This window comes from Psittacula echo, assembly GCF_963264785.1.
Source record: "Psittacula echo genome assembly, chromosome: 11".
Classification (NCBI taxonomy): Eukaryota; Metazoa; Chordata; class Aves; order Psittaciformes; family Psittacidae; genus Psittacula; species Psittacula echo.
The window spans coordinates 8,678,216-8,697,753 of NC_137746.1; the positions used below are offsets into that span (position 1 = coordinate 8,678,216).

The 19,538-nt window shown below is 39.8% G+C and overlaps 1 protein-coding gene across 10 annotated transcripts in view; it reads right to left on the reverse strand.

The window, feature by feature from the left end:
* Window positions 1-19,538, reverse strand: part of EBF1 (EBF transcription factor 1) — a gene marked incomplete at its 3' end in the record, with an annotated part of 275,559 nt that overhangs the window by 101,254 nt on the left and 154,767 nt on the right. For all 10 annotated transcript variants that reach the window (XM_080626996.1, XM_080626995.1, XM_080626994.1 and 7 more), the window contains one exon: window positions 439-520. In XM_080626996.1, coding sequence (XP_080483122.1) covers window positions 439-520 — 82 coding nt within the window. The remainder of the gene's footprint in view (window positions 1-438; window positions 521-19,538) is intronic.

The following is a 19,538-nucleotide window of genomic DNA, read 5'->3' on the forward strand; positions in this document are numbered from 1 at the left end:
AGTCTTTAATGCTGCTGAAGAATAACTGCTGAAGAGTAGCCTCAAGCCTGATTTCGTTCATTAGTTTTATATCCTCCTTTGCCCCTTCCAATAAACCTGGTGCCCATTTGGTGTTTGCATGAAGGCAGATAGTTCCCCAGGCAGATGGGAGTATCTCAGAGCGGGGTAGCCCCATAACCTAAACCAACAGTGAGGTAATTTTGATTTTTCCTTTCCTTGCTTTCATTTCCCATGGAGATGACTTTATCTTCATTATTGTCTAGAGCAAGAAACCTCAACTACTTCCTGCCAATTATACTGTGACAAGAAGTCCTCAGGCAATATTTTGTGACCTTATGTTTTTATCATCTTCCAGTGAATTACTAGGTTAGTTTGGGTCAAAGTACTTCTGTTCCTAACAGATGCTGATTTTTAAAGGAGGAAGCGTGTCCAACTGACCTGGAACCGACGCATGTCTCGAGGGTTTCCTGCATTTTTTAGGCAATTTTGGTTACATTTGAGGAAAAATTTCAAGAAGAACCTGTGGAGAAAGAGAAACAGACATTAACATCTTATAAACAGTGTGTAGTAGTCCTATGCAACATCTGCACATTTGGTCCAACAAAGCCTTATTTACATTAGTTTACAGACAAATCCTCTCATTGACCAACCAAAGAGAGAGCAGAGCTTCCACAGGCCCCAGTCCAGCAAAATGTGTAACCACGTCCTAAACATTTAAGCATTAAATTATCTGCTGTATTAGAGCTATTAAAGTTTGCAAAGTCCATTCCTCTCATGGTGAACACGAGCTTTGCTGTGCCATCCATAGGAGCAAGGAAGTAAGAGGCACATACTTTAGCACAGCCAAAAGAGGACAGAAAAATAACAGCCAAGAAAATTCCCATACATGCAAACGGGTTTTGTTTTAAAAGTTCGCTGTCGTGATCAAATTTTGATATAATACGAAAATTCTCAAAATGTTCCCTACAGTTGAAATCTCCCACAATTAAACCCAGTTTGTGCATAAAATTAATGCTCAAGCAGTGGCTAGTGGGAGACTCAAAACTCTGAGAGGAGAAGGGGGCAAGTGTCGGTTAAAAGACTGACTTCATGGGGAAATGAAATATTTTCTGTGCAGTCTATTTCCTGGCCATACACAGTTCACTGAAGTAGCTATATGACCCTGACATATATCTCTAAGAAAAGACATTGCATTTTACAAAGCCAAAGAAAAAAGCAAACATTTCACTGAAAATATTTCCTTCAGTGTTATGCATCAGTGGACTGTAAACTCATAAAGACAAGTCAATGAATAATAGTAGGTTTCAGATTCCAGGCTTCCTCCTGAGAGCCAAAGTTTATCAACCTTTTGTCCAAAATAAACTACAGAATAAGGTCTACTGAAGCTCAGCCATACAAAATTTAATCCTATAGGAAGTTTAAAACCCAGCACAACCAGGCAGAACAGCATTACTCTGGCAATAACCATCAGATGACTAAGCAGAAGCTATTCTGACCTGTTTCCCTATGCAAAACTGGAGCGAGGAATTGTTTGATCCTGTTTTACTTTAAATCAGAAAGTTAACTTTTGCAAGCATCCATCTTCTAGCACCCAAACTGAATACAAGGTCAGCCAAATTTGCACACACTTCCACCCAAAAAGGCAAAACTGCAGGGTAAACAGCTTCAGAAAATCCCTTCTTGATGAGGAGCAGTTTTTGCTCTGCTATAGTTGTGATGCTGCCCCTCAACAAGGCAAGTTTTGGTGCTTGCTCCTCCATGCCAGGACAATCACACTAGGCAAATGGCTGCAAAGACAAATTGAAACTACAAGGGACCGTTTTCATTAAAGAAAAGTAAGGCAATGAGGATGATTATAAAACGTGATGCCTGGGATTATCAAGGGCTGGATCTCCTGACTGGGGAAGTCCCTTCTAGACCTGTGCTCCTAAATAAAAGCAAGCAATCAACATAAAACAAACAGCCGTCACACTTGAACAAGGGTTTGGTGACACTGTGCTTGTTTATACTAAAATAAAGAGTAGTGTAAGCCATTACATTTTCTCATCAAGCAGGTTCTGATATTCAGTAACGAAAAGTTGGTGTTATTTGTTGTACATGTGTGTGTCTTTTTAAGCTTCTAATGGCCAGCTGTGACAGCCTGACTCAGATTGTGTAGAAGTAGCTGTCAGCACAAATCTTGGCATCTCAAATCCAGACAACTGCTTGCCACCAGGCAAGGGTTTGTACTCGTGCCAGAATGGATTCTGAGAGACAAGCAAATAGGGCATTAATTCTGCTAAAGTAAAATGAAAAGCGGGGAGAGTTCAGGATCTTACACTTCAGATGATGGCTTTCCTGTCAGCAGCTGGTCATTTAGCTCATGAGCTATGAAGGGCACGAACATCAGATCCCTCTTGCCCTAAGCTGGCCCTGTCATGCGAAATGCTGGCAGGATCCGGAGACCACCCCTCCGTGCAAGATGGCTTGCTGAAATAAAAAGGCCAGCCATCTGTTGGGAGGCAAAGACATCCCTGTCAGCTGGTGCCTACAGCCTCGAACAGGCCCTTATGTGGCAAAACCTCTCAGAGCTGCTTACTCTTTGGGGAGAAGCTGGCACTGACCCAGGTTTGCCGAGGGATTTTTGGTGGCTTCACCAAGCACCAAGGCCAGCAGCTGCCTACCCGGTCTGCTGGAGCCTTAGAGAAACACCTTGGACTCAAGGGGAGCTGGGACACAGAATAGGCAGAGAAATCTGCATGGAAAGACAGCACCAGCCATGCAAATGTGGGAAGCGCCTTCCCAGTGTGGCTTTGCACAGCACACAAGTGCATGACAGTGAGAGTTGGTGGGTTGACTCAAGGGTCCCAAAAGAGATGGAAAGCTCTTTGTAAAGCTTTCCAGAGAAACTCTTTGCCTTCCCTTCCATTACAAAGTCTGAGCTAACATCAGCTCAAAGGCTTGAAAAATCATTATGACATACAACAGCTGGCTTTTGGGGTCCTAAAACTCTAACCCAAAGTTTCAAAGTCTAACTCCATTTGCACTGTGTTATCTCCCCAGATTCCACAGAAGCTTCACCAAAATAAACTTCAGAAGAAATGAATCTCATCTATTTAAACCTATCAAAAAACCTCAGGCAGGCAAGCAAGCAACCAAACAAAACATCCTTCGAATTAAATTAACTCCAGAAAAAAAATCAACTTAAAAAAATAACAGTATTTTCAGAGGAATTTCCAAGACCCCAAGCTTACCCAGCCAAGCTGCATTTTAAGTAAGAAGTCACCAGTTTACAGAACACATTTTGCCAAGCACCGTATTTTTATTCAACTGAAAGACAAAACAAATTATAGGCTGCACTTTGTTTTGGAACACACCAGAGCTGGGTCCCCCTGGCTACGTGAAAGCATCCCACGCTCATCCAGGCAAGAGCCGAGCGGCTCCTGAGCTGGCACAGCACACACCGGCTGACGGTCTCCCCCAGCTCTGGCAGGAAGGTGGATGCGAACAGATTAAGACAGGGGTAGAATGGAGCAGTTTGATTCATGGGGTTCAGCCCAGTCTCTCAGCCCCTGCTTTAAATCACTTGTTTAGGTGCCTTCTTCACCTGAGTCCAGTCCTGCCAGCCTTGCTCATTAGAAACACTTCACTCTGCAAACATTTCAGATTTAGATTGACAGGACTAGTCCAGGAGAAGTGCCAACAGAGCTGAGCTCTTTGTAAGCATAAACCTCCATCTCCATTTGTTTGCATCTAACTTCTTCACAGTAGGTTATTTTTTCAGTTCTAACTTTCTCTGTGTTTGGCAAGGCTGCATAGCATTAATACTAACCACAGAGGATATATAGCATTAATACTAACCACCAGGGTCTGAAATTCATTCCCAAGATGAAAAAAACCTGCAAAACATAAGAGTGCCAATAAAATCTTCAACTTTAACTCTCCCTCCAAACTCATGTGATTGCTGAACACCAGCTCATCTGCCACACAAGACTCAGTCATCAATTATACTTATTGCTACCATTGAAGGTTTATTTTTTTGCATGAATCAAATAATGCATATTTCTGATTCCCTTCCTGACTACTAACGTCCCTGGTGTGAAGAGCATTTGTGCATATGGAGCACAGAAACACAAGCCAGCTCCATGCAAATCAGGTCAGGTCCAGAATCATGCAAACTTTCATAAAGCACTTGGATTTAATGACTTACATTGCTATTAAATCACAGGACTCCATGCTTCACCCCTTATACCGCAGAGACATGGTTAGAGGGTGTGCAGTTTTGGAGAAAACCAGTTAATTTTAGCTCACATTTAAGCTGCTTTACCACTCTGCTACTTCTAACCCCTGACACTAGCTCCCTCCTCATTCCTGCTCTTTCCATCCTCTGATCCCCCTCATTCAGCTGAAGGATCTAGTGAGCACGCTACCAGATGGAGGTCATTCCACTTGTATAAAATACTTTCTACCATTCATTGCTGGCCATTACGTACTTCACACTGCAACCCTTTGGGTTTGTGCAATACCCCTCCCAGCAGCACCCGCTCTTTGTCACTGCTAAATAACACCGTGATTTAAATTAAATAAATATACAGCAGAAATGGAAATACTAGCAATAAAGATGTAAAAGGATTTTGCCCTCCTACTTTTCTTGCCACTACAAATTAATACCCATGTTTATTAATAATAAATGAAGAGTTAAATTAAAGAAAGCAAGCTCTGACATGATCTTGGTTGGCTTTTCTGTCACTCCCCTGGAGGAAATTTAAAGGAACTCAAACATGAAGGCTTAGCAGTAGGATTTTCTTACCATTGCCACAATAAATATGTCTGTGGAAGGAGAAAAAAAGTTGGAAAGAAGACCTGCTGCATTCCTGATGCTGAAGAAAAGCTTGTTTGTTCCCAACACATTGGAGAAGTTGTTCAAGAACAGTTCATCCATGTGAAAATACGACAGCTGTCATGCTGCCAAGGTCAGCCAGACCAGTGGCTATCCAGAAAGTGAGTGCCAGTTATACAACTTAAACCTGGCTAGGGCAAATAAAATTGACAAAACGCACCTTTTCTGAGGTATAAACACATTTGACAGAAGAGGGTAACTTTAAACTCCTGGCTGAAACACAGCAGTAAGTATATGTGGATTTGCAAAATTAGCAAAACCAAAATACATGGGCCGGTGCAATAATTAGCAACTGTCCATCAGATAAAAGGATTGCATGCCCATTCTGTATGACATACCAATTCAGTAGAGTACTAAATATGTGCATAAATTTAAATACACGAGCAGTACTGATAGAGACAAAGGTACTACTCACATACTTCAGTACCTTGCAGATCCAGCTCTGATGTCAACCTCCCTCCTTTTTTTTTGGTTGTCCTCCCAGGCAAAGAAGATGCTGAGGATGTGATGCTACAAATATAATTGTCTCAAACAATATCTAATGAATACTACAATAAGTTATACTGCACCTACTGTTAACTAATTCTAGTTAGTAATCTGCCACTACTATAAAAATATAGGAAAAATGCATTTAATGCAATTTTATTTGGAAAAGTAAAAAATCAAAATGCACAAATGTCTCCTTAGAAATTTCAGAAGGACAAAGCTAAATTTTTTCCCTTTGAAGTTGATTCTTCTAATCAAATCTCCTGTTTTGCAATGGAATTTTCCCAACATTAAGCTAAAATAAAGCATTTTTGTGCTTTTCTTGAACAATAGTTTCTTTAATTTTCCACATTTTTAAACCTTACTTTAAGGGACCACTTTTTTTTATTTCACTTTGCCAGAGAAAAATTGTCAAAATAATGGAATTTTCTAAGCTACAGAAAACCTGAGCTTATCCCAGCTCTACTAATAATTGCAGAAAAAAGAGGGGAAAAAAGTTCCTTAGCATTTAAGATATGAAGATTCCCATTTTCTATCAAGTCTATTGTTGCAATGGTTTATTTTTTGTTCTCATTTGGGTTTTGCTTGGTTGTTCGGGGTTTTTTTCTTGCAGACCTTTTCACATACAACTAACTGGTCATGTCAGGTACCCTATTCACAACAGAAAAATTGAGTCTTACACTGATATCTACCAACATGAGGCTGTGTATGGAAATCAAATACAGGCATGGGGAAACCCTCCTATCACCCACATGTTCACAGCTGGATTTTACTTGGCTCTTTAGTCAATAAACAGCAGTAGCTACCTTTTGTGGCATTTTTACAACAGGAAATTTATTATGCAGAAGAGAAATCAAACACCAGATACAGCCATCTAACTCTCTTCCAAACATAACTTTCTTGAGTTGTCAAACATCCTAATTAGGAATAAAAAAATTCCAAATCTGCTCTCCCTGGATTCAGAGTTCTCACTGATTTAAAATGGAAGCACAACCAGACCTGTATTTTGCATTTATAGGATGCTGAAACATCCAATAGATTAAAACCAAAACAAAAACAACAAAGAAGAAAAAAACAAAACCAAAAGCATGAAAATTATTTATTTTACCAGAAAATATATGTCTTCTTCCTGAACTGCAGAAAAGGTCTGAGAAATGCAACATGACATGGAGAATAAGGCTCAAGCAGTCAGAGTCTACTGAGTGAGATTCTTCAGGCAATGCCATAATAGAAACAGAATAGTCTACATTATTTTTGTGAACTTGCTCTGACTCCTGGAGCTAGCATTGCCTGGGTTTGCTGTTATCAATACAGTAAATATTCAGCTCAGCACAGCAAATAGCTGAGGAGGCATCCACGTAATCACCAAATCAGAAGATAGGACTGCCCAAAACAGCCTTAAATTACTCATTGCTCGCTTCAGCAAGTGTTCCCAGTCACTTTTCCTCAGGTCTATGCGTTCTGCACAATGAAGCACAGCATATCAATTTTTCATCTTGCATCTTCTGCATTTCTCTAGTGCTCTGATACTGAATTATAATGCATCAGAGAAATTTAGAGCAGTTTGGGAAAGTGTGTTTGGCATTTTCTCCCATGAGAGAGTTAAAATCCCAGAGAGACTGCTTTGGTTTCTTCTCCCAGACTTTTAATAAGAAAAGAAAGAGATAATGCTACCAAAAAACAACATCACAAAACAGAATTAAAAATAGTCCAGAGGCAGGTTTGAGTGCTCAGTTTTCTGTAATTTAATTTTGCCCCCAGGCCTGACTTTTTAATAATTTTTTCTTTCTTAAAGTAGTGGAAATCTGAATGTTCTTGTATCTCCTTGCTTGTGCCCAGCTCCATTATCTCAAATTTTTATTACATTTGAACTTCAGCTACCTTCCTATCTCACAAAAAAATAAAGTCGGAAAGACTTTATGCCATCTGAGTACAGAATATACACAGTGAATTTGGTTTATGACAGCTAGATGCAAGATAACTGAACATACACTCATCCTTTACATTATATTGACACAAACAGCACTGTGAGATAAGCAGCACAGTGCCTGCGCCCGTGCCCCATGCACGGCTCCAGTTGCTAGCTTACACATCACAGAAGCCTCCCAAAGCTGCCTTTATTTGCATGCTTCAAATCACAGACTATGCTTTACGAGCTGATGGGCCAGGGCTTTAGCTGAAATTGTGACAGAATTTCCAGCATCACAGTGCATTATTATCAAGAGAATAAATCACATAACCAACAGAATTTACCCTTTGGTTAAAAGAAAAAACAAACAATATTTGATCAATTTGCTTTATTTTAACTACTTTTCCCTTCATGCTTTCCCCATTTCACTCTTGCTTCACCCCTTATATACTAGGATATAAAAGTGGGTTAACTATTGTTAATTTTTACAGAAGATGCTAGGCTTCAGTCACTGGAAAAAAAAACCACAAACCAGCTCTGTGGTCTGTCATAGTTCACGCAATGCCATTGAATTAGCAGCCCTCCCAGAGTCATACTTTTGCTAAAAGAACCTCTGTTCAGTGTAAGCGATGACAGATAACAGCATTACTGTTATTGCAATGTGATATCAGTATTTCGTTGCCTGCTACCTCAAGGTAAACTACTGTAACTTTAGCATGGTTACCAAGAAGCATCAGCAGTATCAAACTCATAGTATGTCAGAGAGCAGTGTTAATCCAGCCATCTGAAGCTGGTTTTCTCACAGCAGGCATGGACCCTAAAACTTGTCACCTTGAGCTGACGGCGCTGATGACATATTTCTTTCATCAGCTTACTAAGGAAGTTATAAAGATTCACATGGTAAATGCTTCACGTGTGGGAAAAACATTTCCCACCTTTCCCTGGATCAGGCACATGTAAATCACCTGCATGTAAAATTGTGTCCAATCTGCCTGCACATACAATAATTAATGATTCCTCAAATAACCTGACACCAATAAAGTCTTAAAATAACACTGATGCACCAGGGCTATCATACGAATCTGCGCAACCCAGAGGGTCAGGCTACTTAAGGCCACGTGTGTGGTACCTTCTGGCCAGAGCCTGAGCCTCTAAAGCACTGAGAAAACTTTCTGCACATATAGAGGTAGAGTGCTACTCAAAACCTATCTGAACAGATGTATCCTTGAATGGTTATGCTAGGTGTAGACATCATGTTACAATGGCATTCCCTCCTGAGACCTGGCACAGAACCTACTCCGTTGTGTTCTCAAGGTTTTTGCTTTGCTTTGTTTTGTGTTTTAATTTTAAGTGGAAGATGCTTAATGTGAAAAAGCCAGGTCTGCTTAAACTGACATGGAAGTGATTTTTGACCAGATTTACATGCAGGACAGACAGCCTGAAGAGAAAGAAACAACAAAGAAAGATGCTCTTATTTACAGTAACCTGCAGTGTATGCCGATTGTGAAGCAGAAGCACATAAGAAATGAAGAAAGTGATTATTGAGTTCATTCATGTCTCAAAATCATTAAGAATACACAATCCAAGGACTTTCCAGCTCCAGAGAAACATAACAGAAACTTAGTACATGTTCTTTGTGCACCCATGAGATGCTGACTCTGTGCAAACTCAGGGGCTCTGGACTGCAGCTGCTTCACTGCCTCAGGATCATCGCCAGCACAACCGACATTGTGAGACCACAGGATTTACTGCTGAGATGAAACCCCAGTCTCAGCTTGTGCGTCACTAAATCCTCAGCAGAACTGCAACAGCGATGGGCAACTTAGAAAAGCAGCTGTAAATCTCACGTTCGCTCAGTCCTGCTATGAAGATGGGTGGAACTTACCGCACCCATCTAGGTCATTACAGAGGAATAGTTGGAAAGTGTCAATATGATGAAAGATTGACTGCACCCCCTTTTAAAAGAACTTATACTTTAAAAAGCAAATTGTTTGCTTTTGAGTAAAGTAGCAGCAGTGAAGGACCTTATGCGGGGGAGAAGAAAAAACCCAATAACTTCAAGTTACTGGGTTATTAAAAGTTAACTTTCAATACATTAAAAACAAAACTAAACTGGGAACCTGGTCAGAGTAGGTGATAAAGTACAACCTGACAGACATTTGGCTCGGAGATGAGATTTTACTTTTTGTAATAACCTTCTTTGTTCCCTGGGGGGGAGGAGAGGAGAGAAAAAAAACCCAAAATAATTAAAATGAATCTTTTAAAGAAACTGGTGAGGATGAGTCTAAGTGAGTCTAGAATTAACTGCCCATGCAAATGTATGTTTGTATTTATACAAGAACAGGTCCAGCACAAAAATGCTGTGGAAGAAAGTCAAGTGCTGCCTTCGGCTTCTGCTCACAAGCTGGACATTCCATCCAGGGGTTCCCATTGTTTCATGATATTTAAGAGAATAAAGCCCTCACTTCCTTTACAGCAGGGAGCTCTGGTAATGAAGACAGATCTGGAGCATAGTTGCTATTTTGAGTACTAGAAGGAAGCAAAGAGCTATTTTGTGGAAAGGCGGAGGCACTTTCTTCGAGCTGTGCATGTGGTGGCTCAAGAGAGAAGATATTCCAGGGGCTTCTGAAGGGGATCCTGAACTGGCTCTAGATATAAAATGCTGCATAATTTTTGGTGTGTATATGGACAAGCAATCCAGAAACTGTAAAATTCATTGTAAGTCACCACAGAAGAGAGTTTTTGAAGTGATATGAAGAGGATCGCAGTATATAAAATGCTGGAGATATCATCAATAACTATCACCTGTGTTTGCTACCTTTAACATGACATTGAAAGGAATTAATTAATCTTGGAAATAATGACCTCTGGAGCAGACATGTAAAATCAAATCATATCTGCTTATACCATAAGTTTTGGATTAAGTACTTTGGAGCTTTTCTTAAAGCAGTGGGCCTTGAATATGTAGGAAAAATACTTCTGCTGATGTTCTCTTCTATGTCAGAGAGACGCACAAAAGACATTATAGACAGCAGCCATGACGTTATCTTTTGCACTCATTTGGAAAGGTGACACAAGAGTATTTTCTTCTGTCCTTGAAGCCAACCATTCAGTGAGGGTATCCAAGCTGAAGGACAAAACCAAACGTCACAAAACCAGAGTAGATTTCAGATCAGGATGCTAGTGACAAGTTACAACTGGAGCAAGGTAAGGATATGAGCTGGCTGTAATGCAATATATTATACTCATGCCACTTTGTACTTTGTTGGAATTATGAGAAACAGTATATTTAGTACAGAGTTCAATGGACAAAAGACATTGTAAGGACAGAGGCACAGCATTAGATACCCTACTCAAGGGAGCACACAACAGTGTGTGTTATTATCTTTGGAAAAAAAAAGGTGACTCCATTAGCAACTACAGACATCTTCCAGGGGTGCTAAAACACCAACAATAGTTGGGATCTCTCATGTATTTCTGGATGTCTGGCTGTGTCACTGAGATGTCCAATGGACTAGGAAGTGCTTGTTACTTAACAACCTTTCACTCTTTAGCTCTATTTTATGTTCTATTGATCTTTTGAGAGCAATAATGCCGGCAACTGGCAAAGAGTAAAGAGGATCAGCAAAAATTTACAGCTGCCCCATCTAGCACCTCCCTGGAAAAAAAAAAAAATTCCTAGTTAATGCAAACATAACTAACAAATCTCACCCAAAATCTTTCTACCTAAAGTAGCTTAAAATTATCAAGAACTCTACATAAGTACTGAATATCGATCATTCTTTTTTCACTCAGTTCTGTAGCTCTAACAAAGTTCTACTAAAGACCTAATTGCATAATAACTAACTTAAATGCTGAAACACATTATCCTTTCTATGACAGATGCACATCATTAATGAAAAGGCTGAAATTATTTAAGATAGCTGGCTAAACAATGTGCACCTAGATGACAAAATGAGGGTGTGATCTCAGAGATATTAACATAAACCTAGAGAAAAAATGAATTTTCATCTTCTCTAGTGAGTTGAGACTCCAGGCCAAGAGTTAACTAATACAGGAAATAAAAACACACCCCTGTGCCCGAAGGCTTGATGAACCTCATTTGCTGAGCATATGGTATCAAGTTTTAAATTCCTGCTTAATCTCAAAATAAAAATTAAGAGGGAGTTTGAAGAAATACTGTGCAGTGCCAATGACAAACTTATCAGCAGACACATGTTAGACAACATGCTAAAATACCCTCACATCAACTTGTCAACAATAACCACCAACTAAGAGACAACTCTGACAAAATAATACTCAGGGCTTGATTTAAACTGAAGAGGAAAGTACAGTTAAATGTACATTATCTAAACAAGTTGCATGTGACTTTGGCATATATTAAATGAAATAACATTACTCCAAGTTCAGAAAGATAAATCATTCTGATTACAACTGAATAACCAAGCTTCTACCTTCAAAGTTTTCTTCTACCACAGAGAATAACTATGACACGTGCAAAATGGTCCCACTGTTCCTGCCCCTGCAATGAATCTTTCCTGCCATACTGGAGCTGCATCATCACCTATCCACAGCCAGATTTAGCCTTGGCACCTTCCAAATCCTCCACCAACTTTTTGCACAGTGAGTTCTTGGATATAAAGAGGCAAGTTTGGTCCGCTGTATTTAGAAGAGCATGAAGATTCCTTCATCTAAAAGATTCACAATGCTCAGTACAAGCTAGCTAGAACTAGCAAGGACACTGAGGAGAAAACTTTCATCCTTGCAGTAAGTGTCTTGGGACTTGTTATGACTACAGGTGGCCAGACACTTGACTCTGTGTCTCTCCTGAAAGACAGCACCTCAAGCAACACAGTACTCCCTAGTGTGCACCTCTTCAGTAGTATCTAAAAGGGAAGCATACCTCCCACTGAGCCACCAAACACTGCTTCCCACAGTAGCTTTTCCTTAGAGGACTCTTCTTTTAAGATAAAAATTGTCAGTCTACTGATACAGTGCCAACAACTCCATGTGCTTTTGCTTTTGTATATTCTGAAGGTTGCCTTTAAAAACGGATTTCAATACGTAACAGGTTACAGTCAAGTGATGTGTCACAGGTTTTGAGCTTTGTGGTTTGATACATTTTTTTTGCAACTGGACATGGTCACCTCGATCTCCTCCCAGTCATTTAGAAAGCACATTTTAGTGTTCACCTGCATGTCCCTTTCAAAGCAAGAAACAAATACTGTCTGCATTCCTTGGTAACAGTTTTAGGTTATTTTTTTAAGTTCCAGTTCTGAAGATCACCAAATAATGAAATAAAAAATAGTATTTCTTTCCTTTAATCAGAGGAATCTTTATCGAATTGTGTGGAATAATGCATTTGAGATACAGAAACCAGGAATGAAAGTGGAAGTGTCAGAACACCCACAGAAATGTCTTGTCTCCATCCCACAAAGAAACATGATTTTAAAATGTCCAGGCAGAAAACTTTCTGGAATCTTAAATATGCTAATAGTTCAAAGTACTGATGAGTCCAAGCCAAACCCCCAAATTGGAAAGTTCCTAAGGTCTGGGCAACATTCAGACTGCAGTTGTAAAAGAGTCAAACAAAAAATCAGATGGAAACATGCACACCTTTTGTGAAGTTCTGATCTGAGGTTAGCAACAGACCACAAATACCCAATTTAGACCCTATCTTGGGAGACCTGATCTCAGGACAAGGAAGTCTCTAGGATAAAATGAAAATCTGTTCCTGATATGTGAGAGAGGCTGGTTTCTCTCTTGTTGCACTGTCTTTTTGCAAACTATCTCCACCCATTACTTCCTAAAGGACATTGGCAAATGGCACCCCTTAGGCTGTATAAATCTCTGCAGAAGGAATAGCATAATTTTTCTCCCATCACAAACCTTCCAGTCTAATATTTGACAGCCTAGATCAGGTGCTGTCCAAACATTTATTAAAACACTTTAAATGATGAATATATCCAATTATTACTATTAATGCAGCTAATACTGACTAATGAGGGGGAAACATACTAGCTTGTGTCCTGCAATTCATTACCCCTGCCTTGTCAACAATTCAAAGCCCAAAACCTAATCATCCATACCAGGCCCTGTTATATTTCACACGTCACATTTAATAAGTCACTCAGTGCCTATAAATTAATGTAACATGTCGGCGTTTATGAGTGCGGCTTTGTCGCTGTTAACAAATGATGTGCTGGCCTGGTCTGCTGCAGCTCAGCAGTGAAGAATGATGGAGGATGATTTCTCTCCAAAATATAAACTACACACTGGGGACCACAGCAACACACAGGTACATGTATACACATGAGCACACGTGTGTGCACACATGTACACACATACTACATATGGAAGTGCTATATAACACAAAGAATGTGCACCTGCATATGCTTTTATAGGTATATTTCATACATTTTGATGCAGCATATTTATCAGTCAGTCATTATATTTTATCAGCTTATATCATACCTATTCATAGATGCAGATCTAAGTACACTTAGATACTAGACAGTATATCAGAACGTATAAACAACTCTTCAGCTAGTTTACCAAAACCACGTCTACTGTATGTATCATGTTACAATTTCACTTGCCCTAGTTTAGCCAATCAAGTTTATATAGAACATTACTACATACAAGTGAGAGTCAAGCCAGACTTAAAACTAGTCAGAACACCTGTAATATTTCCATGCTTATTGCTTCCACAGCCAATGACAGCCTAAAATAGAAATGAAACACCATATTGCAAAATGTGATGCTGGACTGTATGTAACTGGCATGGCACCAATACTTTCTTTTTCTTGAGCAAAACTGATTTTTTTTCAAGAGTATGAGTAACACATAATTTAAAAACTTAAAGGCACACAGTACATGAAGAAAAATATATAAATGTGACAAACATGCACTTTTTAATATTCTTCTTCCTAGTTTCCTGCAAGAGTGCAAGAATTGCAAATTAACAAGTTAAAATGTCAGTCTTTTTGGTTACTTTGATTACAGCTGTGGCAGGTTCAGGTTTGATGAAAGACATCTGGATCTACATATGGCTGCATTAAGTACTATATGCAGTAATAAAACTGCATGTTGCAAATGCACAGTGTGGCCAGGAGGGAATTTGTCACTGGAAGCAGTTTTTATAGAGCTCAACTGGTTTGTCAGCAGCAGAGGAAGAAGACAAATAAGGAAAGGACCTCTGAGAGCTGAGCTCCTAGGCCCTAGGAAAAATGAATCTTACCAAAGCACAGACCAGGACTCCAGTTTTAGCTTTGTAACAAAGGTGTCCCAATGGTAATGCCAGTTTTACCCTTCTGTTCTCTTTTGCATCAATTACGACTCCTGTGTTACAGCACCAGATTCCTTATGAAACAAAAAGTATTCAAATACACTTAATATGAAAGGTTTAACTGAGATGTGAATGCATTGGTGATGAGCCCACAGCCAGTCTGGGAGAGAGAGATCTGGCTTGATTTTCTGGATACTTTTTTTGCTTCTGTTGGGAAATGTCAGTTTGTAAAAAAGAAACTTTTATAGGAAAGAGTCATGTCTGAAGGTCTGTCAGTATGAAAAAATGTTCAGAGAAAAACCTCCGGTGTATCAAAACATCATCTTCAGAGAGTTCATAAATAAAAAGCATCCATTCCTGGTGAAACATGTATCTCGCTTGCAAATTTTAACTAAAGTTAAAAAAAGTTAGAAATACATTTTAAAAGTTGGCATAGAAATTATAGTATTTTTACTCACAAATTTCCCTTTTTTCTTGGACCATTGACTCACAAATAGCTCAGCAATGCTGGTTGTGGGGGGGGTTTTGTTTGTTTTGTAATCTTGGTTTCAAACCAGAAAACTCTTGAAAGGCCTCTGGACCTGGTTTCCTGCACAGGCCTAGCAAAAACCCCACAGATATTTACCCTGGGACCCACTGGATCTCAGAACATCTCTGAGGGAGCATCACACTTCTTACAACACTGTTGTGGCAATCCCTGCACAGATACATGGCACTGAATCTGGGACCATTCACAGGTACCGAGATTTACATTCCTGTTAGGAACAAAGAATACACGGAGCAGTGCTGACACCACTAAGGTCCCTTCTGCCAGCCAGGGCTGGGAGACCTTCCCAAGCTTTCCATTCAGACAGCTCAGGGCTTCTCCAAAGGCCAGTTCCACACAGGAGCCCAGCCCAAGTGCTCTGAATTGTCTTCGGAAAAAGTCTGTCTTTCCATAGTCTCTGGGGAGTGTGGCCATCTTCCTGATTTGGGCTTTTCCACTGTGCTCCAGGGTAAGATGTGAAAGTACCTCTTTGAAAGATGCTCTTACAGAACAGTAGATTTTTAACCTCTCTATAAATACTGTCTCTGAAATGTATACGCTTAAACGGTGTTCCAAACACTTCAGGTTTAACTACTGACAAGGATTGCTCTTCTCTTAATGTCAGCAGCTATGACTCCATGCTTCAATATCCTATTGAAGTGGCAATACTGATCAACAGGGCAGGAAAGTGTCATACTTATTTTCCAAAATCAATCCAGCCTGGAAGAGCCAGCCTATAGTTAAAGTCCTAGACCAGAACACAGAAGACCTAGATTCGTGTCTCTGCTTGGAGTACTTTGTAAGCCACCGAGTTGTTTTTAGGCTGCTAAACGCTCAATTAAGCCCGCTTGAAAGTCCTACTGCACATTTTACTGCATTTTCAGAAGTCAAAACACCTTTAAAAATCTAACTTTAAATCTCTCTGTGTCTTCTTTTCCCATCTTTAATATAGGGATCATGACACTTCCTTAGCACACAGGTGCTATAAGGATAAAGACAAAGGCACTTTCTAAAAAGTGTCACACATATCTAGGATTCTCTCATGTACTGTTGGCATAAAAAAGAAATCTTAGATATTTTTAAAGACTTCTTATATATAAAGGGGAAATGATGTAGGATTTCATAGACCTTTTTATAAATGTCTCTAGAAAATTATTCAGCACAGGCAGTATCAGTGAAAGAAGCACACTTACCAGTTTATTTTTCTAGGTCGTGTACGGGGGTTTTATCACTTAATACCTTTAGACTAATAGATACGATAAAATTTTCTTGAAAGGCTTTAGCATCACTGCTCCTGCATTCTATGTGCGCTACCCAGTGCTGAAGGAAACTGGTTTGGAGTACAATCTGAGGTCAGCCATGGTGCGGCAGTGTGTGGTGCATAACAGCAAGGGCCAGTTGACCAATTAAAGCTAAGCGATGTCTTGGTATCCCAGCAGCCTCCCATTTGCACAGTGTGAAAGGTAATAAAGACCCCGAAAACCCAGGACCATGTTCCAGCTAAGAGACCTGTTACCAGAGAAAATGGGGAAATGGGAAAAGCAAGACCCTTAAGATATTTAATATTTTAACAATTTCACTAAAGAAAAATTACTTGGTAATTGGCTATTAAAATGTGTGCTCTTTTACCTATATTTCCAATGCCTAACTCAGAAATTTTATGGTGCAAACCCTCCGAGTAACTCTATGACCACACCTAGGCAAGCAGAAGCTGAGACTGTTATTCCTGACCAAAACCAAATGGTTTGAGCAGCTTAGCTGTACAGCACCCCCCATCAGTTTTTATTTTTAAATCCTATTTTCTTCAGTGTCCTGTCATTCATTTACCATCTTTAGTTCCTTCAGTCATAAATTTTGTAGGGCAATACTATTTGTATAGACAAATGCCCTACACGAGACCTGCAGGTACTTCTGCAAAAGACATGATAGATAAGAATAAACTTTCATCATCTTGTTTGGGTTTTTTTTTTCCTTATTTATACATTAACCTCTAAATGGGTAGGAAGAAGAGCAGAAAGTGAGCTGGGTGCTAACAGGAAAGCTCAGTAACATATGCATGCCACAACAATCACACTTAGCTCTGAAAACTGAAAGAACTCCATGAGAAAGGTGGAAACTTCGCAACAAAGCTGCTGCACTGGCACTGCAGGAGAAAGCTTTAAAAAAAAGGGGAAAAAAGTAGAAGAGTAGAATTGCCCTGTTGCAAGGGATTCATGGAATCTCTGAAATCCTGAAGGAGAGAAATCTGCATGACAATAATGTTGTTTCCTTCTCAGAGAGACCCACAGGGCTCACAAAATCGTACAGGAAAGAACACAGCTCTTTTCAATTCAGCCCATTCTATAGAACGGTGAATGTTGCAAGTCTTATTTTATAATAATTTATTATCAAGAAAAATAAGGGCTCAGGCAAAGACATATTTTTTCAAGAATTTATTGTTCACCAAAATGGTTTGTTTTACACAAACAGTTCTTTATGCTCTACTCTTTCCTGGCAGTTCCTTTTGGCTTCATCCTAGAGCTGCCTTCATCCGCACTTTGCTTGACTTTGAGAGAAGTAAATTTTAAATCTTCACCTCAGCTGCTCCCTGCTGCTCTCAGGCTTCCCCCGAACAGGGGTGTTGCATCCGTAATCACTGCTAAGCCACCACCTTTTCCTCCTTGCACCATACCTGGCTGGCTCCTCCTCTCTGAAGCATCAGAAATCACTCAGACCTCTGGAGAGCCAAGAAGAGAGCAAAGCGCTGCCAATACAAGACTCAATCCACTGCCACCAGAGACAGAGGCACATGCCTGAATCCCTCAGTGAGGATCAATTTTGCTGAGCTATGTTAGCAAAATCTCTGCTGGGGAATACCTATGTGGTCCAGGAGGAGAGGAGCAGCCCAAGCCTGCCGGCTGGAGCAGAGGCTGGTGCTGGTGTTTGGGAACTGATTCCCTGAGGGAACCAGGCAAGCAGAAACTCAGCTGGGGAACATCCTTCCTAATCCCTATGTGAGCAATGAAATGAGCTGCACTGAAATGAAGGGCCTTAAGCAGCTCTCCTTTCCACCCACCTGCATGGACTCACATCTCTCTATAAACCCTGGCTAGGTGCGTTTTGCAGGGTCGTGTGCTGTTTCACTGCCACCACAGACTTGAGAAGTCTTTCCTGTGCATTCCTATTGCACTTCCTTATTATAGCAGAGAAACAATTTATATTCATTATGCACTTAGTCCCTATAGCCACCATGGCAGTTAAGGAAATGCCAATATTTCCTTTTCATAAAGGAGGGAAATACATGACTTCACAAGGCCATGCAAAAGTTTTTGAGAAAAGCATGGAAGGTATTCCAGTGCATGGGCCAGCACTCTGGCTCTGCCAGTCACTGAAGTTCTACTCCAGAAATTATTTCTTTCAATTAGAAAAGCAGAAGGATTAAAAAAATGAAAATTAACTCTACCTCAGCTGCATTTTCCACCCAGAACCAGCACTTGGTTCAGGAAGTAGATAAACCAAAAACTAAGCAGGCAAAGAAAACTCAAAGTGCATTATATGTCCAAGCTAAACTGATGTTATTCCACATATGCAGCAAAAAAATAAAGTCAAAAGTAGGTCAGAAAAGCTGACAGAATTAATCACATGAAAGATGAATAGAAAATTTGATGGAAATAAGATCACTTTTGATGATGAATTCATAGTCAGTTTTAATTGAGTACAATGAACTTGAAAATACACTTGGTGAATGTCTGCATTACCTGGACTTCTGTGTGTTTGTTAGCAGTTAAGATACACAAACTGATCAATAGTGCAAAACAAAGGAGCTCAGGTATGTATGTGTACTCATACATCACTTCAATAAATTATCCTCGGTGTTACAACTGGGGGAAGGGAGGAGGTGGATTTAGAACAATCATTTTGGGATCAAGAGCTAAATCATTTCAACCACATCTTGATTTCTGCAAAACTCGGCAGGAATTATGAGGCTTAACAGCATCTCAACAATTAGCATATTATAAATACAAAAATGATATATTAAAGCGAGAGGAGAAAAAGGCCAGCATTTTACACCTACAGTAATATAATTCCACTACTTAATGCAAAGTAACAGGCATTAGAGTGTTTGGGATCCTCTTGTATAGTGTTATCTGTTCTATCAGTAAATGAGACTATGTGAACAGTACAACCTATAAATAATTCAAGGCCTGAGATGGCAATTATAGAACCATGCACAACCAGCATGAATATTTTATGAAGGATAAAACAGCCCTCAGAATGAATCATGGATAGATGAACACACACACATACACACACACACTCAGCTGTTGGCCAAGTACTGCTTCCAGACATGGCTTATATCTGATCCTTAGTACATCCAAAAAGAAATTTCCTGAACACAGAAGTCAGAAAATACATCTGTATTTTTATATATTAAAAGATATTAAAAAAAATAGAGTAAATGTAGTGGGAA